This window comes from Dipodomys ordii, unplaced genomic scaffold (assembly GCF_000151885.1).
Source record: "Dipodomys ordii isolate 6190 unplaced genomic scaffold, Dord_2.0 Scaffold20, whole genome shotgun sequence".
NCBI classification, from domain to species: Eukaryota; Metazoa; Chordata; class Mammalia; order Rodentia; family Heteromyidae; genus Dipodomys; species Dipodomys ordii.
The window spans coordinates 20,983,615-21,006,972 of record NW_012267236.1 but is presented as its reverse complement, the minus strand read 5'-3'; the positions used below and the strand labels follow the sequence as shown (position 1 = coordinate 21,006,972).

Here is a 23,358-nt window from a genome sequence, read left to right as displayed (position 1 = left end):
GGTGTAGAAGTAAAATGAAAACAGAGCCCCTCTGTAACTTTTAAGCCATGTGGGGCTTAAAAGCCTGAGCATGGGGTTGGGAAGGTGGCTCAGTGGTAGAGTGCTTGCCCTGCATGCATGAGGCCCTGGGTTCAATTCCTCAGCACCGCTTAAGCAGAAAAAGCCAGAAGTGGTGCTGTGGCTCAAGTGGTAGAGCGCTAGCCTTGATCTGAAGAGTTGAGGGACAGCGCCCAGGCCCAGAGTTCAGGCCCTACCACTGGACCTCATCCCCCACCCCGAAAAAAAAGCCTGAGCACAAGACATACACGGAATGCACATGCCTCCAGCCTGTGCTCTCCCCTGCTCTCTTCCTGAGAATGCTTCTGGCACGTGGGTTACTTCCACTGAGCTCGGGAAGGTGAGCTCAGGAAGGTGACAACGTGCAGCTGGGAAGGTATATCCCAGCCATCCTCAGGCAGCATGGATGCTGAAAGTCACAGAGCAAGAAACGCTCACATCTTACTGCTTGAAGGTATACTCATACACTTACACACAGTGGTGCAGAGACACAATATGTTACAGACATAAATTTTAAATATAAGTCTGTCACTGTTCAGCACTGGCATATTATTCATGTAATGAAAAAGGGAACACAAAAGCCATCTATTTATTTACTTAAGCCTTCCAAAAATTGATTTAAATCATACATTAAGAGAATCTACTAGGCTGGGTGCTGGTGGCTCATGCCTGTAATCCTAGCAACTCAGAAGGCTCAGATATGAGGACTGAGGTTCAAAGCCAGCCTGGGCAGGAAAGTCCGTGAGACTTGTATCTCCAATAAACTACTCAGAAAAAGCCAGAAATGGAGCTGTGGCTCAAGTGGTAGAGTACTAGCCTTGCACAAAAACATCTTAGGGACAGTGCCCAGGCCAAAAAGGAGGGGGGAGAGAATATACTAGACTAGGATGAAGGAATGCTGGAAGAGGCTGAGGACGAGAGGCCAGCAAGAGAGTCATGAGTCTGAATTGACATACAAGCCACAGCAAAGCATATCCCATCTGTCCTTTCATGTTCCAGAAGAAACGGACACTTCAAAGCTAAGGGAGTCATCTACCACTATACAAGCAGACTCTGGTTCTGATGAAGGAGGAATTGAAACTGAGATGCACAAGAGCTCACTCGCTCCAATTCAGTTACCTGCTTCAAAAGCAGAGAGCAGAGAAAGAAGGAACTAAAAACCTCCTGAGAGCTCCTCAGGTTGGCCCAGATCTAGAAGGCAGGTCCCTTCCTTGAAGACACAGGTGCTACAGGCTCTCACAGTCTGGCTATGCATAACTACACCTGGTTCTCTGCTTGCCTGCTCCAAGCAGATAAGAAAACAGGGCTGGAGAGGACCCAGGAAGTCTTATATATCTGGAAAACTATAAAAGTCTCTTCTCAGGACACCACCAACTAAACAAAGCACTAACCCTTATTCATTATATGATTCATTTGGGTCTATTGTCACATCAGAAAAGTAGGGAGTAACTGCATGTCAGCCTGGGTGCTCCCAGTAATGCAAAGGCTTAATTTAAAAAAAAAGGGTGGGGGTGGCTACTTGAGCCAGGTGTTGGTGGTTGAGGTCTGTTATCCTATCTACTCAGGAGACAGAATTGAAGGATCATGATTCAAAAACAGACTGGGCTGAGCACAGATGGCTCAGACCTGCAATCTTAGCTATTGAGGAGGCTGAGATATGAGGATTGCAGTTCAAAGCCAACCTGGGCAAAAAAGTCCTTGAGACTCTTATCTCCAATTAACACCAGAAAATTGGAAGCGGCTCAAGTGGTAGAGTGCTTGCCTTGAGCTAAACAGCTCAGGGACAACACTCAGGCCAAGTTCAAGCCCCATGACCAACAAACAACAACAGCAACAACAAAACAATCTAGGCAGAAAAGTCCTTGAGATTCCAATTCCCTAACTTTACTAGGCTAGCGAAGTTCAAACTTCAGAAATGCCAAAAACAACAAAATAAAGTCAATTCTGAAAAACAAACTTAGTTAATACAGAGAAAAACACTAAACAATCTAAAAACTTCACAATGAAAAGATTAAGTAAATTATAATACATTCATAAGACAGACTATAGCCATTAAAATACTTAAAAAGAACTTTAATGCAATGGGAAACCACCTGTGGTATATTATAGAACATAACATATACAAGATGATTTTGCTAGTAGAAGTTTAAAATTTTAAGTGAATTAAGACAGGAAGCAAATTGATTAAATATTATGGATATTTTTCCTTGACATAGTTTTCTTCTTGACACGTTTTTCCTATTTTCCAAACTTTTCATGTTTACTAGATGCTACCTTTTAAGTAAGTAAGCAAGGATACAACAAAAAAGAAACTATCCTACAAGCATTAAGTAAAATAAGTAAGAAAGATAAAGATTACTATCCAGACAACTTAGAAAATCTTACCTTCACTTTCTTTTTAAATGTAGATTTCTGCTTCTCTTCTTCTTCTTCAATTAACTTAAGGGCCAGCTCTTTGTTCACTTTTGGCAATTTCTATGAAAAACAAAACTTGTAATATATCCACATTTTAGCATTCAAGGTTAATAGTTATGTGAGGAATTTCACAAATTCTTTTTTTTGTGTGCCAATCCTGGGGCTTGAACTCAGGGTCTAGGCACTCACTCTTGGGATTTTTTCGCCCAGAGCCAAGTACAGAACTAAAGGCCTTGCACTTGCTGGGAAGTGCTCTTCCACTGAGCTAAATCCCCAACCCCTCTCTAGGTTTTTTTGCTCAAGGCTGGTATTTTACCAATGGAGTTTACTTCCAGCTTTTTGGTGGTTAATTGCAGATGAGAATCTTATGGCCTTTCTGCCCAGGCTTGCTTCCACCTGAAATAATCAGATCTCAGCCTCCTGAGTAGTAGATAGGCTTACAGGTGTGAACCACTAGAGCCTGGCTTAATTCTTATGTTTAAATTTCTCCAGAGCAAGAAACAATGTAGATCCAAGGGTATCAGGCAAGCCACACAGCCTGAACTCATCTTCCTGTGCCCCTCCCCAGCATGCAGAGCAGCTTGCTGGCAGGTCTGGAGCTGCAGCCTCTGGTGGAGGTGCAGGTGTCTGCAAATGTGCTGCTAACGCACACTGCACACCGCTCCCTGCTCCCAGATTAGCAAAATTCTACAGAATTGTAGATGGGAGTGACAATTTTTCAGGTAAAGCTCTTAAAGCGCTAAGAGATCTATTGTCTTCTTCCTCCTTGTTTTATGTTCCATGGTGCACTAAGTAAAATACAGCTGTGACAAGTATAATGAAAGCAAGGATAAAACACTCTACATCCTGGTCTCTGAGATACCTGGCAGACACACACACACACACACACACACACACCACACACACACACCACACACACCACACCCCCCACACACACACCCTTATTGCTCTTCAAAATCTTGTATACAAGGGGACAGGGACACAGGGAGAGTGAAAGAGGAAGGCTGATTAGAAGACAGTGGAAACGTGTGGACCTGTCACAATGAAATCCTCCCTGGTTGTTTGTAAGCTAATATATGTGTGTATGTGTATACTTACATATAATATATACATACTATATATATATATATATATATATATAGTATATAAAGTTCTGAACAAATAGTCTGGAAAATAGAAAAGGTACTAGATAACAAACAACAGTTACTGATATTTTGCACTTGAAACAGCATATATGTGTGTGTCTGTGTGCATATGTATATATACAAAATGTATAGTGCTACCTATATATTTACCATGTATGTATTTTAAGCTTGTTAAGTAACTGTATCACTCAGTGATTGAACTTAATCGACAGGACGCCAGGGAGACTGGAAGGCGTGAGCAGGCAGACAGGAAGCTCCTCCCTGTCTGCTCAGTGTCTGGGCTGGCATCACACAGTAACAGTTGTTCTCCATGGAAGCAACAGGTGGCTCCAGCAGCAGCGGCGGTGGACGCCAGTGTGCAGTTTCCAACATGCCCAGGGGCATCCTTGTTATGGCTCAGGAGTACCAGCCTGCAGCCTCTTCTCAGCTGTCTGGGTCCAGCCCTGAGGTGGCAGCTGCTTCCTGCAGTGGCCACACCTTAGTTCTCCAGTACCTGGCTCATTCAGGAGAATCCCTCTCTACCAGCATTAATGGTGTCAGCTGTTTCCCAACAGTGCACTGACCCTTCTCACAACTCAGAGGGCCTGAGACACTGCACCCGTGTTTCTCCATACAGGTAACAGCAACAGGTACTCTAGATTATTTCCAACAACATCTTACCACTCACCTCACAAATAACACATACCAGAAGTGTAAGTAAAAGATGGAATTAAGGAAATACAAAATGAAAACTAACTGTACTTAGTACTCAATGTCAAGTACATTGTTACCTTGAGCTGGACTCTCTGTGCACGTGTTTCTTCTATCTTCTGTCGAATTTTATCTTTCCTGTACTCTTCATAAGCAAATGGATTTACCATCAATTTCACCTTTTTAAAATAACAAAGTGAAGGAAAAAATGAATAAGAATTAGTATTTTGCAGCATCTGTGCCATGAATATGGTGCCAAAGCCACATAGCACCACACAGATCCTGTATAACTCCTGTGTTCACAAAAGTGCAAAAAGAAAGGGCGACAGCCTCTCTTCAGCCACCTAAAGGAGCTGTAGGTCTGTATTTACCTTGTGGTAGAGTCTTATATCCATGAAAAACCCATGCATGTATGCCCGGAGAAAAGGCGATCCGATGAGATGTGTGAGCCCTGGCAAGGTAAATGAAAGACGGAAAGCTCAATGAAAATGGACATTTTCTTTTTTTGGTTGGTTGTGGGGATTTAGCTCAGAGCCTGGGAGCTGTCCCTGAGCTCTTTCGTTCAAGGCTAGTGCTCTGCCACTCTGAGCCACACCTCCACTTAACAGTTTTCTGGTGGTTAATTGGAGATAAGTCTCATGGACACTCCTGCCTAGAGTGGCAGGAGAACCCCTGTCCCTCCTATACAAAGTAATAGTGACTTTTTCCTCCAATTAGGGATGTAGGTGAGTATAACATAAGCACATCATTAAAATAAAACCCTCCCCCACAAAACCTACCAAAAAAACTTATTTTAATAAACTGTGTATCCTATTTCATTCATTGGTTATTTTTTTGTGTTAGTGAGATGCTTTAACTCATGACCCTCCTGTCTCAGCTGAGGAGGATCATGAGTTTGAGGCTAGTCTGGGATACATAATGAGACTTTGTCTCAAAAAACAAGGATAAGAGGCCTGGCTAAAGTAATAGAGCACCAGCCTAGCAACTGTGAGACTCTGAGTCCAAGTGCCAGTACTGTCAAAAGCAAAATAAAAGTTAACCACCAACTTCAGTGGCAACTGGTAGAAAGTAATTATGCATAGGTTAACTGTGCTGTGAAATTTAGTTTAAAAAGTTTAAGAGCTGCTCAATTGCTCTAATTAGTACAAGATTCTACTCTTTTAATATTCAACTGCTAAGGTATATTTAGTTGTCCCCAAGACAGCTGAGCTGCCCAGACTTGTGGAGTGCAGATCTTCCATGTACTCCCCCTCAGTTAATGTGCTGGACAGCCCTTTGCTAACATTAGAACAAGGTAAGTAAAATCTACTCCCTTCATCCCACAAACAAGTGCTGGGCAAGCAGGATAAACACATTCTCTTCAAAGAGCTGGTGTGGATCAGGTAAAGAGCCTGGGTTAAGTGTCTGCTCTGAAATGTTAAGTGTCTGCTCTGTTACTTTGGCCTTCTTGTGCCTTGGTTTCTTTATCTATAAAATGGAACCACAACACCCATTTGATGTTTGTGAAGATTTAACTGGTAATATATAAAATACTTATAATGTTGCTTGGCACTCATTAGCTTTGCAAAAGGGTTTGCTATTTCTAGAAGACATTTCTTGGGCTTGGGATCTGAAAACATGAAGTAGCTATAGGCTATAGCCCTTGTCTGAAATGCTCGGTACCATCAGTATTCCAGTGTTTTTGGAACATCTACATAGCCCTTATTGGATCTTGAGTTTCTCCTAGGGGCCAAGTTTAAAGGCTTGCTCCCCAGAGTGGTGGTGGTGTGAAGTGGTGGAGACTTTTAAGAGATGGGGCCTAGTGTGTGTGTGTGGGGGGGTGTTTAAGATCATGGGTGTGGGGGGTGCCCTTGTGCTTGACATGGTAAGTTCTCTACTGCTTGAGCCATGACCCCCAACAGCCCCCCTTCTTCTTCTTCTGTGATGTGTCATGCCTTCCACCAGGAGGTACTGTCTACCACAGGCTTAAATGCTACAGGTCGGCCTGACCATGGACTATAACCTCTAACACTGTCAGCCAAAATAAACCTTCCCTCTCTGGAAGTTAACATAAACATTTAGCAGAGTGAGGAAACTCGCACTACGTGAAGATCAAATGCTCCCAAATCTGAAACATTTGAATGTTATGTCACTTCTCAAAAAATGTGAATTCTCAAGCATTTCAGATTAGAATGTTTGTTTGTGGTTCATGGGGCTTGAACTCTGGGCCTGGGCACTGTCCCTCAGCTCTTCAGCTCAAAGCTAGCACTCTACCACCTGAGCCACAGCACTCTACCACCTGAGCCACAGCGCCACTTCCATTTTTTTTTTGAGTGGTTTATTGGAGATAAAAGTCACACAGCCTTTCCTGCCTGAGCTGGCTTTGAACCATGATCCTCAGATCTCAGCCTCCTGAGTAGCTAGGATTACAGGTGTGAGCCACCAGTGCCCAGCTTTCAGATTAGAATGTACAATCTGTATTAAGGGTCTTCTGCATTTAAGATTTGAGTTCTTAGTTTTGAATTAGGTCTTTTAGGAACAAATCTAAAAGGGAACCACAAGCCATTTACTTTCAGTCTCTAAGACATTTTCAAAATGTGGTTACAATCAACTTATTATACCTATGAGAGGAAGCTGTTGAAGCTTAGGGTTCTGTCCTGTAGACAGGGTCACTGAATAATGCAAAACTGAAGGCCCTCTATCCTTGTAGCCCAAATGCTCTAGCCAGTGCAGAGGATGTGGAGTGTGGGAAAGCATCTGCCTGCACATGTGACCCCCTCTCCCCTCCCATCTCATCCCCCTTTACTCTTCCCAGCTGAGCCTCTGCCCTTACCAGTTTAATTGTGATATAGAGAATAGGCTCAAGAAGGATATAGGCCCTCATACTTCGGGGGCATTTTTTTCTATACAGAGCTAGTATGGTAAAAGACATTATTTCTCATCTAAGACTCAAAAAGGCTTATGTTGACTTTACCTAAAATGTTCTCTAAGCACCAATTGTAAACCCGACAATTTATAGTATCTGACTGGCAGAAACATTTGAAATTGACTGGAGGCTCTGTCGGTTCTGTTTTTATTAACTTTTTTTTATTGTTATTATTGTTATTTTTTGGTGCTAGTACCAGGACTTCAACTTAGGGCTCCCTGCACTTGGTTTTCTTGCTCATGACTGGGATACTACATTTGAGGCAAGCCTCCAGCCCAGCTTTTCACTAGTTACTTGGAGTCGCTTAAGTTTTTCTGGCTGACTTTAAACCACAATCCTCCCCATATCAGCCTCTCCTGAGCAGGAAGGGTTATAGGTGTGAACCACAAGCTGCCCAGGTATTGCTCAGTTAATCTGAATGTTCAAACCAATAAAACCAAAAATGGAAATAAAATAATTATATAAACATTTTTATCGTATTTTTTTTACCTAAGTTTTCAAGGTCTTTCTTGGTGACAAATTTGTAATCATCATAAACTGTGCTCTCTGGATTCTCTTCCAATTCCTCTGTCAAGTTATCCAAAAAGGAGCACCACCTTGGAGCGGGACCCAAGACCTGTGGGTGTTCATTAAAGGGTTAACGTGTGTATCTTCACTACATCAACCAATAATTAAATAATTTTACACTCAGAATGCCTTAACTTAAAAAAATTTATGTCTAATAGAATAGCTAAAAATAACTACAACATATATAAGAAATAAGCATATAATGGAAATAAAGTAAGAATTTAGGCCTGGGAGGAAAAAAAAACCCTAATCTAGGACATAAAGATATTAGTGAATATTCTTACATTAAAACTATCAAAATACAATAGTGCTAGTGGCTGATTACACCTGTAATCCTAACTATTGAGAAGGCAGAGATCTGAGGACCTAGGTTCAAAGCCAGCCCAAGCAGACAGATCCATGAGGTTCCTATCTCCAACTGAAAGCCAACAAAAAGCCAGAAGTAGAGGTGTGGTTCAGGTGGTAGAGTGCTAGCCTTGAGTGAAAATAGCCAAGGGCCTTGAGTTCAAGACCCAGGACACACCTACCCCCCCTTCCCAATGATTCTGGTACTTATAATCCATTCATTCACCACTTCCTTCACTCAGAAAAGTCGTATAATTCTATAAAAGGACATTTGGCATATATAAGAATAGTGCCAACCATAACAAACCCAAAAGTCTAAAATAAGAATTTTTCTTTTTCTTTTTTTTTTTGGGTCCTATCGTGGGGCCTGAACTCTGGGCCTGCATGCTGTCCCTCAGCTCTTCAGCTCAAGGCTAGCACTCTACCACTTGAGCCACAGCACCACTTCCGGCTTTTTTCTTTTTGCTTATGTGGTGCTGAGGAATCGAACCCAGGGCCTCAGGCATTCAAGGCAAGCGCTCTACCACTGAGCCACCTTCCCAGACCTAAAATAAGAATTTTTCAACTAGTCATTTCATCATTCATTATTCCATTCCATTCTGTATGGCCTCCTTTACTTAATGCATAAAAAAATTAAAATTTGGTGGGCTGGGAATGTGGCTTAGTGGTAGAGTGCTTGCCTAGCATGCACAAGGCCTTGGGTTTGATTACTTAGTACTGCATAAACAAAAAATAAAAATTAATTTAAAAAAGAAAAGAGCAAAAATAAAATTCAGTACCAGTGGCTGGCTCACACCTGTAATTCTAAGCCCGTCTAAGAAAGAAAGTCTGTGAAACACTTATTTCCAATTAACCAGCAAAGGCTGGATGTGGAGCTGTGGCCTAGCATGGTAGAGCACTTGCCTTAGCAAAGAAATGTGAAGGACAGTGCCCAGGCCCTGAGTTTAAGCCCTAGGACTGGCATCAAAAACAACAAAAATTCTAATGTATGGTATTCTTCAAAACGGCTGAGTTCGAGGTTTTAAGTGTTCTCAACACAAAAAGCATGTGAGGAAATGTATGTTGATTGGCTCACTCTAGCCATCCCATAATGTACAATATACATCTTTGAAAATGTGCAATTCAAGATTAATACAATGTATAAAATTTTGTATTACAATATATACAACTTTAATGAATTTAAAGCTTTCCCATACACAAAGTCTTCATATTTAACCTAAAATAAATGGCTATGGTTAAGTATAAAGTAATGCTAATGAATGGCTGAGGAACAACAGACTGAACAGAATTTATTTTTATTTATTTATTTATTTGGGTCGGTCGTGGGGCCTGTACTCTGGGCCTGGGTGCTGTCCCTCAGCTCTTCAGCTCAAGGCTAGAGCTCCACCACTTGAGCCACAGCGCCACTTCCGGCTTTTTTCTTTTTGCTTATGTGGTGCTGAGGAATCGAACCCAGGGCCTTATGCATGCAAGGCAAGCGCTCTACCACTGAGCCGAGTCCCAGCCCCTGAACAGAATTTATAACCAACCGTGACTGGGAAGGTGGCTCAGTGGTAGAGCGCTTGCCTTGCATGCATGAGGCCCTGGGTTCGATTCCTCAGCACCACATAAGCAAAAAGAAAAAAAGCCGAAAGTGGGGCTGTGGCTCAAGTGGTAAAGCGTGAGCCTTGAGCTGAAGAGCTGAGGGACAGTGCCCAGGCCCAGAGTTCAGGCCCCACGACCGGACCCCCCTGCCCCCCCAAAAAAACCAACTAATGAGATGTAGTAGATAAGTCAGTTCACAATCACACAACTTTCATAAAACACTGAATTCCTGGATACATTTCATTGTTGATACATATCTTTCCCAACAGTCTGCAGTATCCATTGAGGTCAATGCTGATTTCATGGGAAATCTGTTTGCTCTGTGGAAAAGATATACGAATGACCAACAACACTGGGTTCAGATGAAATGGAACTTCCAATGACAATTTACCTGTTTAATTCACCAATGCTCCATGACACAGGGAGAAGGGAAGTTAGAGGAAAAGCATTGTAATGAAGGAAAACAGAACTATTTAACTTGTCGGGGAGGGGGATCAGGAGGGAAAAACTGGGAGAAAATAAGGGAAGAGACAACACAGTTTAAAATATGGCTTAGTGATAGAGTGCTTGCCTAGCATGTATGAAGCCCTGGGTTCGATTCCTCAGTACCAGTTAAACAGAAAAAGCCATAAGTAGCACTGTGGCTCAAGTGGTAGAATGCTAGCCTTGAGCAAAAGAAGCTCAGGGGCAGTGCCCAGTTCAAGCCTTAGGACTGGGGAAAAGAAGAGAAGATTTAGACATTATAAAAATTCAAGTTAAGGCTGGGAAGGTGGCTCAGTGGTAGAGCGCTTGCCTTGCATACCTGAGGCCCTGGGTTCAATTCCCAGTGCCACATAAGCAAAAAGAAAAAAGCCGGAAGTGGTGCTGTGGCTCAAGTGGTAGAGCGCTAGCCTTGAGCTGAAGAGCTGAGAGACAGCGCCCAGGCCCAGAGTTCAGGCCCCATGACCGGACCCCAAAAAAAAAAAAAAATTTCAAGTTAAGCCAGGCGCCGGTGGCTCATGCCTGTAATCTTAGCTACTCGAGAGGCTGAGTTCTGAGGATCACGGTTCAAAGCCAGCCTGGGCAGAAAAGTCTGTGAGACTCTTATTTCCAATAAACCATTAGAAAACTGGAAGTAGAGCTGTGGCTCAAGCGGTAGGGCGCTCGCATTGAGCTGAAAAGCGCAGGGGCAGCGCCCAAGCCCAGAGTTCAAGCCCCACGACCAACCCCCCCCAAAAAAAATTCAAATTAGAGCACGCTTCAGTGCTAATATATAAAAAGCATTCTTCTACACCAGAGATACTGCTCAGGAAAATTTAAATCTAGCTATGGTAGGAATGCATGCAAGTATGTGTCTAAATACAGGTCCAACACACATTTGAACATGTGTGTGTGCACATGCACACGCACGCACACACACACGCACACGCACACACACACACACACACACACACACACACAGAGTCATATAGAGCAATGCGCTGAGTCCACAGGGAAGATTTCTGGTTGGAAGGAACATGTAAGCAAGCTAGAAACCTCAGGGCCTCTTCTGAGAATGAGAGCTTAGGCACTTACAAATACCTGCTTCCAACTACTCATAAGCCTGAAGGAGCAAAGTTCTCCCGGACCAGGATGCCCTGTGTAAGACAAATATCTTTTCTTCTTTCAGGTAGGACAAAAGAACACTATTAACCCTTTTGCAGAATATAAAACTTAAGATAACTTAATATATTCCCTTATTTTTGGGAAGTGGGCACTTCACCAGTTTTAAATGCAGAATTTCCTGTATCTAGAATAGTGCCTTCCAGTGTTCAGTGACTGATAAATCAACCTATTCATATACAAAGCACATGCAAATTTCATGCATACCAGCTACTAAAATGTAAAAGATCTTCCTTGGTAAAAGTATTTTCAAATTCTGGGTGTCCACGGCTCATACCTATAATCCTAGCTACTCAGGATATGAAAATCAGAATTTGAAGCCAGCCATAGCAGACAAATCAGGTCTACAAGTGGAGGTATGACTCAAGTAGTAAAGTGCCAACAATGAGGGAAAAGGCTGAGAATAGGAGGCCCAGTAAACCCAAGTCTTGACACACACACAAAAGTATTTTCAAATGGATCTATTTGGGGTTGGTCATGTGGCTCAAGTGATAGTATGCCTGTTTATCAAACGTAAGGCTCAGCGTGCACACCTGAGTATTGCCAAAAATGACAGAGCATGAGAGAGAGACAAAGGAGGAGAGAGAGGGAGGGAAGGAGGGAGAAAGAAGGAATGGCAAAGGTGATAGTTTTTTTTCTTTAAGATCTATTTTTTTTAATTTGGATAAAAAACATTCACATATTTTCACCACTATAGATATATGAACAGTTTCTGGTGAAAAGTTGAATCTAGTTTGATTTAGATGCAAACGAGTCCTAAGAGACCTCAAAATAAAGTACGAGCATTCCTCCATATCCTCAAGGCATTGGTTTCAAGACCTTTGTGGACGCTACATGTGTGGAAATTCAAGTTCGTTATGTGCAGTGTGCAGTGTTTGTTTATAACCTATCTTCATCCTTTCACACTTCAAACCATTTCCAATGGGCTCCATGACAGAACACTTGCCTAATGCGCAGGAGGCCCTAGATCTGATCCTGAGCACTGCATAAATCATCTCAAAGATTTTTTTTTTGTCATCATGGGGCTTGAACTCTGGGCCTGGGCACTTTCCCTGTGCTCTTCAGCTCAAGGCGAGTGCTCTACCACTTGAGCCACAGCACCACTTCCAGTTTTCTAGTGGTTTACTTAAGGAGACAACAGTCTCATGCACTTTCCTGCTCAGGCTGGCTTTGAACCGTGATCCTCAGATCTCAGCCTCCTGAGTAGCTAGGATGACAGGCGTGAGCCACCAGCGCCCGGCATCTCAAGATTATTTATAAAACACATTCTGTGAACAGCTGTTGTACTGCACTGCTTAGGAATAGTAATAAGAAAAGAAGATGGCACATGTTCAGTATAAATGTTGTTTTTAAAAAAACATTTTCAATTTGTGGCTGACTGAGTCTGTAGCAGCAAAACCCACAGATAAGGGCCCTTTATGGCAGTCATATACATGAACCTGAAAAGCTTATCCTGCGTATCCTGACTTCTCTTGGGCTGATGTGTAGAAATAACAAAAAAGATGAAGCCAATCTGAGGTAACTTTCACATTGTTTTCTTTTATATGACAATCAATACTACCATATTTTTTTTTGATTAGCTATCTGAATCCTCATGGAATTATTTGAAGCTTCCCCTCACATGACAGGTTTAGTTATGGTAAATAATCTCTGCCATCAGATTCATGGCCATTAAATTTTATAGGGGGAAATATTCCATCAAAAACAAAATTAACTCTAATGGTTGGCTTTATTAATCACATTCCCCAGTTCCTTTTCAGAGAAAAACATGGGAACACCCTAACTAAGTGGAAACTACTGATTTACTGGTCTTAACTGCAGGCTCTATCTGAATTATAGCATTCCTTAGAGGCTGACCATTAAGTTGCAAAAACACCAGTTACTTTTTATCTGTGAAGAGGGCGTAAGTCTCTCTGATGTACATGCTGTGACTGCACATTAATGTGAAAAGTCTCAGTTGCTGTCTTCATAGGCATCCAATGTTAAGTGCCAACTAATCTTTAAAAATATTTTAGCTTACTTCCTAAATTTCAGCATTTACAACTTGAAGAAAATACATTTTAACCACTGATGGGCTCTCAGTAGTATATCAAATATTCCAGTTTCCTGGGCTGAGGACATGTCAGTGCAAAAGCATGTGTTCAATATGCTTATAAGATTCTTGGTTCAATCCCTAGCACCTCTAAAAAAGTTTCATGTTTTCTGTATGTCATCAGGTTGCTATACTCTGTAATTCAGTTGAAACTTATTATTGCTTATCTACATTTTTATGTACCTTAAGAATTTTATTTTGGAAAACTTGGTTCAGATTATTTAAAGTTCTATTATCTGGTAAAGTTCTATTATCTGGTAATGACCTTCTACTTTTAATAAATAAGAATTACCTATAGCCATGTCAGCAAAAGTAGAAAAGTGACTTGCTAGATTGCTAGAAAGGGATCATGACAATTTTATCAACCAATAATCTCAATATAAGTATTTGCTCTTCCAAAATATAAAAAAACCTTTCATGTACAAGTGTGTCTTGCAGAAGAACTTGAAAGTCACATTCAGCCACTTAGCTGCTTGCTCCAGTGCATTTGGGCAGAAGAACCAACTTCAAAGTACATGAAAATACTGCCATCAGCCTAAGACTATCATCTGCTTTGTTGGTTAGGTCCTACCTTTGGGAAGTTAGTTATTGTCAGGTGCCAGTGTCGCATACCTGTAATTCTAGCTACTCACAAGGCTAAGATCTGAGAATGGAAGTTTGTAGCAGCCAGGGCAGGAAAGTCTGTGAGACTCATATCTCCAATTAATCACAAAAAGTCAAAGTGGAGGTGAGGCTCAAGTGGTAAGGAATGACTCTTTTTTTTGTTGTTGTTGTTGGTTGTGGGGCTTGAACTCTGGGCTTGGGCGCTGTCCCTGTGCTCTTCAGCTCAAGGCGAGTGCTCTACTGCTTGAGCCATAGCACCACTTCCGGTTTTCTGGTGGTTTATTGAACATAAGAGTTTCACGGACTTTCCTGCCCGGGCTGGCTTTGAACCTTGATCCTCAGATCTCAGCCTCCTCAGTAGCTAGGATTACAGGCATGAGCCACTGGTGCCGGCTAGGAATGACTCTTGAGTTTGAAAAAGGGACAGCACCCAGGCCCTGAATTCAAGCCCTCATATAAGCACCCACATGCAGGTGCATCTAAATAAAAGAAACTACTAGACAGGGTTTGGAGCTTAGATTTTTTTTTCATTTTAAAAATGGTAATGCAAAATGCAGCAGTGGTACTCATGAGACACTATGCTGAAAATGAACTATACAACTTGTGGGTGGGGATGGGAGGGAAAAACTGAGAAAGCAATGGAAAAATAACACTTTCAAAATGAACTTACTACTTAACTTAGGTAACTCTAACCCCTTTGTAAATCACCTTTACAATAACAATAAAAAGTTTAAAAATAAAAGTTTAAAAAGTGGGGCTGGGAAGGTGGCTCAGTGGAAGAGTGCTTGCCCCGCATGCAGGAGGCCCTAGGTTCGATTCCTCACCACCACATAAACAGAAAAAAAAAAGTTTAAAAAGTTTAGTAATGTAGGGCTGGGAAGGTGGCTCAGCAGTAGAGTGCTTGCCTTGCATGCATGAGGCCCTGGGTTCAATTCCTCAGCACCACATAAGCAGAAAAAAGCCAGAAGTGGCGCTGTGGCTCAAGTGGTAGAACATGAGCTGTAGAGCTGAGGGACACAGTGCCCAGGCCCAGAGTTCAGGCCCCAAGACCAACAACAACAACAACAAAATTTCTGTATCTATCTATCTATCTATCTATCTATCTATCTATCTATCTATCTATCTATCTATCTATCTATCGAATATCCTAGCACATGTACTATAGATTATGTGAACTCTTCCATGGATCCAGGACAGTGGTCCGTCATCAACTATTTGTATGTCTATGGCATCTTCTGTCTGTAGCAGAACCCACACGTGTTTATAAACACTCCTGATTTGGACAAATAAATACTAGAAAGAATCTCATCATTTTATTTCAGGTTTGAGTTCTAATGAATAAGGTCAGGCTATAGAGTGTACCACCAGTGAGGAAAAAACATCAGGGCTTTGCAATTTGAAATTTGCAGATCAAGGGTAGTAGAGATATACTACAATATAAATATGGCACACACATAGGTAGTAATATGTACTAAATATATAACATATATACATTATACATTTATTATACGTTTAGTACATATACTCATGTTTACTAAATATATAACATAAACATCATGGACTATTATTATGACTGATGAATTTTTCTAATTGATAGCATGAGTCTCCAAGGGCAAACCAGATTTCACATATTGAGGTATCAACTCTGGAACACAAATGTCAAAGAAAATTTTCTTTTCCAACTTTTTCTCCATTATTGGTCTAGTGGCACAGCACATAATTTCAAATTCTGACAGTAAAGGTTAATACTCGGGGAACATAAGCCCAGGAGGTTGCTGGGGGGAGAGAAACAAGTCTGAGAGCTGGAGGGAGTGGCCCATCTTTAAACATGTAATTGCATTTGCAGCATAATAAGCTGCCTAATTGCACACCCAAGTTTACATGCATCTCCATGAGTAATTATGACTCATTTAAAGGTATTCTACTCGTAGTACTTTGTCCTCTGTTCCTAAAAATCAGGTCAGCAACACAGCAATTCAATTTCAGCATCCCCAAACACTTATTTTGTCTGCCATGATTCAACTTTGATTTTGAAAAAGCAGTTTAGACACAAATGGATTAAGAAAAATAAAGCCAAATGGGGGAAAAAGGCCTTCAGTGGTCACTAAGCCACTGTCCTGAGACTCAGGAACAGTTCATCTGCGCCAGCTCCGAGAACACAGATGAGCATCAGCCAATGCACCTGCACACAAGTGCTGGGGGATGGGCCAATTCAAGTGATGGCTCAGTACAAAATTCAAACCGCTATTAAGAACTACAAAGGCTTTCGGTCATTAGCACGCAATGCCTTGTTAAAATGACAGTTGAGTGGATATAAAAGGCATTAACCTTCAAAGACAAAAAGAATAGAGGATGCAGTGGTGTGAAGACAGCCTGGGGATCAGGGGTGCTTGCAGCTGAGGGGAGAAAGAAGAGCAGAGACCTCCAATCCCAGAGCTCCGAGCATCTGGGAAGACAGTATTAACCACAGGCCGTCACCACAGGGTGAGGGGGCTGAGAAACACCTAATTCCCACGACCCCTGAAGAGACCATAGGGTAACTCTGTCGGGGCTCTGCTGGGAGGAGGAGGGCTGAAATGATAACTAAGTGAAGTCTAAACGTCACACTGGGACCGACCCTCGTTTCCTACCCCAGCCCCCAAGAATGCCAGAAGCCAAGCATGCATTGATGGCTTTGATCTCAGCCAGTCTATACCCCAAAGAGAAGCCGGACTTCTTCTGTGGGAAAAATAAAGGCCTGGGAAATGGTGCTATGTCTGGGAACAGTGGTTGGCTAACCAATCACAAGAGAACTGACGATGGGCAGGCCACATGCACAAGAGGCCCCAGTCAGCAGTCTACTGCCTCATCCTCAGACAGCACAGACTGCCAAAGGGGCCCCAGACACTGATCCAACTCAGAGCTTTCTCTTGCGTTTGAGAGGAGCAGTGCGCAAACCAAGTGAGAGCTTATCCCATCAGAACTTCCCTTCTAGAATAGGAACACTGACTAAACCAGGGAAAGGCTACAGAGAGAAAAGCATCATGGAGAAAGTAAGCAGAAGTGTGATGGAGGAAGAGGGAAGAAAAGGAATGGCTCTCACTGAGGCGATGACTAGACACAGACCAGAGGAAAGAATGACTCCAGTTAAGTTCTCAGTGCTTAGATTTAAGGTGATCAGTGCAAAGACCTGCCTGATGTGGCTTGAATAGAGTCCAGGAGAGCAAGGGCCTGGAATGCACAAGTCTGTTACTGTGGCCCAGCCACTTGGGGTCTTATACCTCCTTCCTGAGGGAGATGGAAGCCATCAAAGGACTCTGGGCACAGGACTGACCTCACTTGACGTACAGTTGTCCTTACAAATGAGTTCTGAGCATTTAAGGAAATCTCTGTTCATTTATTAACTGACAAGCAAACCAGAAACTTCAGTGGTCTCATATTATAGCAGAGAAACCAGATTTTATAAGAATTAGTGCCCGAGAAATCCACTAAACAAACAACAACAAACCTTAGGTTTGTTAAGAGGCTGAGTTCTGTATATTCCAATTATCTTAAAGTATAAAGCTGTCAACAAAAAAATTACAAGGCATGTAGAATGAAAACAAAAGAAAAAAAAGCACAAGAAAAGCACAGGGTCACAGGCAGGGCAGGGAAGGCAGTTAATAGAACCTGTCTTTAAGGGACAGAGTCTTATTACTAAAGCATAAAGATAGTCAAGCAATAATAGGTGGGTGAACAAAATGTGTCATTCACTAAAATGTCAACAACAAACATATACATACATGCACATATACATACATACACAAAAAATAAAAAAGGGAATGAGGTACTGATACATACTGTAACATGGAAATGTAAATGAAAAATAGATTATATAACTTCATTTATATGAAATGCTTAAAAAAGAAAAATTTATAGAGTCAGGAAAGAAGTGGTTGCCAGGGCTGGGGAAAGGAGGATAAGGGAGGTGATTGGTGAAGGGGCTTGCTTCCTTTGGGTGTAATGAAATGTTCTGGTCAAGTTAGTAGTGACCATTGCACAACTGTGATTCATTAAAAACTAGTGGGTTTAAGCAGGGTGCTGTTGGCTCTCACCTATAATTCTAGTGGTTTGAAGCCCACCCAGGCAGGAAAGTCTGAGAGACTCTTAGCTCCAATTAAGTACTAAAAAAGGCAGAAGTGGAGCTGTGATTCAAGTGGTAAAGCACTACTAGCTTTGGAGGGACAGCTCCCAGCTTCTGAGTTCAAGGCCAAGGGCTGGCACCAAAAAATAAAAACCAATGGGTTGTATACTTTCTTTACCCCCTTACCCCCACCTGATCTGGGCCTTGAACTCAGGGCCTAGGTGCTGTCACTGAACTTTTGTGCTCAAGGCAAAGGCTCTATCACTTAAACCACAGCTCCACTTCTATCATTTTGGTGGTTGACTGGCGATAAAGTCTTATAGATATGTCTGCTCATGCTGACTTTAGCCCTGGCTTTTTTTTTTTTTTTTTTTTTGGTCGGTTATGGGGCTTTGAGGCCTAGGCACTGTCCCTCAGCTCTTCAGCTCAAGGCTTGTTCTACCACTTGAGCCACAGAGCCACTTCCAGTTTTCTGGTGGTTAATAAGAGATAAATGTCTCACAGACTTTCCTGCCCAGGCTGGCTTTGGACTGTGATCCTTAAATCTCAGCCTCTAAGTAGTAGTGTGAGCCACCGGTACCAGCTAGCCCTGGCTTTAAGCCCTGATCCTCAGATCTGAGCTTCCTGAGTAGCAAAGATTATAGGCATAGCTACTGGTGCCTAACTGGATTGTGTACATGAAAAGGTAAATGTGCTAGTATCTGAATTACATCTTTTTTTTAAATTTTTTTTTATATTGTGAAAATACAGAGGAGTTACAATTACATGGACAAGATAACGAGTACATTTCTTATCAAGCATTGTTGCTTCCTTTTTGTTTCCCCTTTCCATCCCTTCCCATACTCCCCCCACCTCCCTGAATTACTACGTCTTAATAAAGCTGTTATTTCTAAAACTAGAGTTAATGTTCACACGTTGCACTATACCATTATATCACGTCAGCTGCCTCTCCTCTAGAAGGGTCTCCTCCACCTCTTACCTTTCACATGCTGCCATTTTCTAGGTATTCAGGCTAGCTGAACCATAGAGTTCTTCACAATCCTAAGGAGTGTTCCTCATAATTAGATTATGCTGATTGCTTCTCATAATTAGATTCATTTAAAGATTCCTGGCAAAACTCATAGGGGATGCTGTGCCAAAAGAACTGAAACCATTTCAACATGAAGCGTCTGGCCTGGCATGATTAATATTAGTGAAGTCATATGGAAGAATTTAATTTAATCAATCCTCACACTTTCATACCCTTTATCATTTTTTAAAACTTTTTAGTATAAAATGAGATTCTAGTAAGGTGTGGGAGGGGTAACAAAGGTTTTTCTGGGGACCAACTCCCAGAAACTAAGCAAGTCTTAAGTTTCTGGCAAAGTGATCTTATGGAAAGGAAAAGAGGGGAAGGGAGGGAGGCCATAAAGATGCTAGAGGTGGGCTGGGAAGGTGGCTCAGTGGTAGAGCGCTTGCCTTGTATGCCTGAGGCCCTGGGTTTGATTCCTCAGCACCACATAAGCAAAACGAAAAAAGCCGGAAGTGGCACTGTGGCTCAAGTGGTAGAGCGCTAGCCTTGAGCCGAAGAGCTGAGGGACAGTGCCCAGGCCCAGAGTTCAGGCCCCACGACCGACCCAAAAAAAAAAAAAAAAAGATGCCAGAGGTACCTCTATGAAGAAGATAGAAAGGCAAACAGGCTTCAGGGTGGACACAGTTCAGTTCTTTCAAAATCAAATGACAGGACATTGCCTTTTGGAAACTTAGCTGAGAAGATTCTGTCTAAAGATATACTGTCATCTTTCCTTATTTCACCAAATGAAAAGATAAAATCAATCTACTGCTTTCCTTGAAGGGGCATTAGGGAATGAACTCAGACCCTAGCATTAGCTAGCTAAGCAATCCACCACTGGAGCTACGCTTAGTCTTTTTGCTTTTAGTTTTTCAGATAGGGTCTCCAGCTTTTGCTTGGGTTGGCATTGGACTATGATGATCCTAGTCTGCTATTTTTTTTTTCTCCTCCCAGTGCAAGAGATAAAACTCAGGGTTTTGTATATGCTAGGTAAATATCCTACCACTGAACTACATCCCCAGCCTTTCCCTTTTAACTTTTTAAGATTTACTTGAAAAGGTGGAATTCTAAAGGAAGTAACAATTTGTTTTTTTGGTCAATCATGGGGCTTGAACTCTGGGGCTGGGGGCTGTCAGCTCTTCAGCTCAAGTTTAGCGCTCTACCACTTGAGCCACAGTGCCACTTCCAGCCTTTTCTGTTTATGTGGTGCTGAGGAATCGAACCCAGGGCCTCAAGCATGTGAGGCAAGCACTCTACCACTAAGCTACCTTCCCGGCCCCAGAAATAACAATTTACTGGAAGTAATGATTTATCAAAAAACAAACACTCATATTGAAAACTAAATATACATGTACTACTGGTGGTTTATGAACTTTGAACTTAGCAACTTTCAGAAAATGCAAATTCAAGTGAGACCAGATAGTCCTGGCTAAATTGAAGACTTGGGGAAAACAGAATTACTTTAAACACCCCCTGCAGTTTACTTGAGCAAAAATTTTATTTAAAACCATGAAATTCCTTCATATAGCAAATCTTTTACTGTTTCTCTCCTAAGTAGCTAAAACTAGATTTAATCCAAATTATACTAATCTGAGGTAGAGGTAAAAACCTCTGCATTTCTGTTTTTCATGAACATATATACATGCATTAAATGACATGGAAAAACTCACATGCTTCCATTTTCTTTCAATGCCAAAAGGAAGAGAAAGAAAAAGGAAGGACGGAAGGGGGAAGAAAAGGAGGGAGAGAAAAGAAGAGGATATGATTAGCAATTGTCTCAACACATCCTAATCTTTCTCACAGTCTAGTTAGTTTAATGACAAAAACAGATGGCTTCTTTTATGCTCTTGGATCCATTCTTTCCTGAAGAACCTGGCCTTGCTCCTCAGGCACAAAACCACCATTTGATGTTTAGCATATTACACTTGAAATTCCAGAGCAGTTTCCTGGAGTTCATGTCCAGTTTGCAACACCACCACTAAGCAGTACTGAGGTTCCCTCAAATTCCAGTCTCTTCCTTACTTAACTTCCTAACTACACTAAATGTGAAGCCTCGCACATGTACATGTCCCATGGGTAACAGAGGCGAGGGGCCGACTTCCTCCAGAAAATGCCTTATCTCTGTCATCACACACACCTGGTGTGGATACTGCGCACCAGCTTGTTTTGTCACTTCACTCCTGCCAGGAGTCACCCACATGGCTAGCGCACTGTCCTCCCGTTAGCCAGACGCCGCAGCCACCACCTCCGTCTGCTCCCACCCCATTACCTTGCAGCAAAGGTATTTATTAGTAAGTTTTCAGCACTTTCTTACTGTCCTCCAAATCTTAATTCTGAAGTCTATAAAAAAAGCCAAGGGTACCATAATATTTAAAAATACTCAAGGAAGGAAACTTGGCAGAAACAAAGGAAGAATATGAACACTTTCTCAAGTCTCAGCACCTTAACAGTGCTACCCCAGTACAGTCAGAAGTAAGGAGTCACGCAGTGTCTCCAAGGAGTCATATCCAGAGCTACGACATTCTGAAGGACACATTGTAATTCAAGCAAAGTAAGATTTCCCAAATGTCCCCCAAATAAAGCTAAAATCTTAAGATTTAGGCTAAAAGCTTCTTAGCACCTAACCAATCACTACGTGAACATTGTCTGCTACCCCTGCCACTGGTGTGACCATTGCCAAGACAATGGAATACCTACAAGATCTACTTCCCACTTTACTGTAGCCAGAACAAGAATAAGAAAGAAGCCAGTGTGGAAAACCCAAGATGGAGGGAAGAGCTGGAGCCAGGAGATAAGACTTGGGGTCAGTACTGCTTTCGTAGGAAGCTGATGTGCATTTTCAAGAAAATGGACAGCCAGACATGTATCTACTTGGACAAAAACAAGTACCATCTGGTACATGATGTTAATACAAAGATTGGTACCATATGTGCCATCAACCAGCTTCACATGGAAGGAAACTACATACGTTTTTACCCAATCAGAACTAAAATTAATTTTTGATAATGTGATAGAATGCTTAGAAAATTACTTCCTGATTTTCACACTTTAATGCTTTTGGTATGTTTGCTATTCATATGCCCTAATAAATGGTGATGGGAAATGGAGAGGATTTCCTCTGCTGAGGAAGGTGGCACTGATACTCTTACTGTCTGAAAGTGTTTAGATTAAAATAGGAAGTCCTATTTCCGCTTTGTAAAGTCACAAACAACATGCCTGCATTACAGGAGAATGTGTGCAGATTAGCTGCCTGACATCTGTGCCTTATTCTATCTCTTACTTAAGAATACATAAAATGAAAAATTACAGGCAGAACACCATTGTCTCAAAAACAATGTTGTGCAAGAGATAAAATCCAATTGTGATAGAATGCTGCAAACATGCCTTAGTGAGGACTTAACACTAAAAAGAATACCATATCCTTTTTGTTTAGTAGGGAAAGGTAATAAAGATATCAAGAATCTAACTCTTCCACTAACCTGCTACTTTCTGCTTATAAGTACCGCATAAAATAGGTATTTTACCACAAGGTGTCTTACCTTTTCAGATCTTTCTTTTAGGCTTAGCTTTATTTTCAAAATGCCTTTTTGGGGGGAAATTAAAATTAAGCAGGTATCCCCTTTGAATTTATTATGAGTCAGGACATTTAAAAACTGTCTTTTTCAACTCAAGGATGAACTCAGTTTAAAGTGACTCTATCCTTTTCCTCTCTCCTCCTTCTTTCTAGTGATGCTGGAGTTTGAGCTCAGGACTTCATGCTGGCTACCACTTGAGCTCTCCATAGTGAGGAGTTTCTTCTTCTTCAGTGCCATGCTCCATGGTCTCACCTTCCATTAGCTTACCTTTCTCTCATCTAATTTTTTTTTTTAATCTAAAGGATACCTGGTTAAGTCCTGACATCTTCTCTGAGCTTTCTCCATCTTACAACCACTCAAAATGGTTCTCCACAAACATGAACACAGTACAGTCAAGCACAATGGTGGTGTGGGAGAAGCCCTCATTGCACCCTCCCCTTGTCCTTCTTTACTGTCATTCATATGAGGAAGCTGTTCCTTAGATGTCACTGACCAACTCCCCCAAGATCTCTCCTGCTCTCTTTCAAAATACATGTTGCCACTAAAGCCTATCTTGCCCATTCTGAACTCGCTAACTATAGTATAT

At 41.8% G+C, this 23,358-nt stretch overlaps 1 protein-coding gene across 1 annotated transcript in view; it reads right to left on the bottom strand.

Moving 5' to 3' along the window:
- Nucleotides 1-23,358, bottom strand: part of Nol10 (nucleolar protein 10) — an 87,866-nt gene that overhangs the window by 22,267 nt on the left and 42,241 nt on the right. The window contains exons 13-16 of the mRNA XM_013013796.1: nt 7,702-7,828; nt 4,679-4,758; nt 4,388-4,486; nt 2,443-2,532 (exon numbers count right to left, since the gene is read on the bottom strand). Coding sequence (XP_012869250.1) covers nt 2,443-2,532; nt 4,388-4,486; nt 4,679-4,758; nt 7,702-7,828 — 396 coding nt within the window. The remainder of the gene's footprint in view (nt 1-2,442; nt 2,533-4,387; nt 4,487-4,678; nt 4,759-7,701; nt 7,829-23,358) is intronic.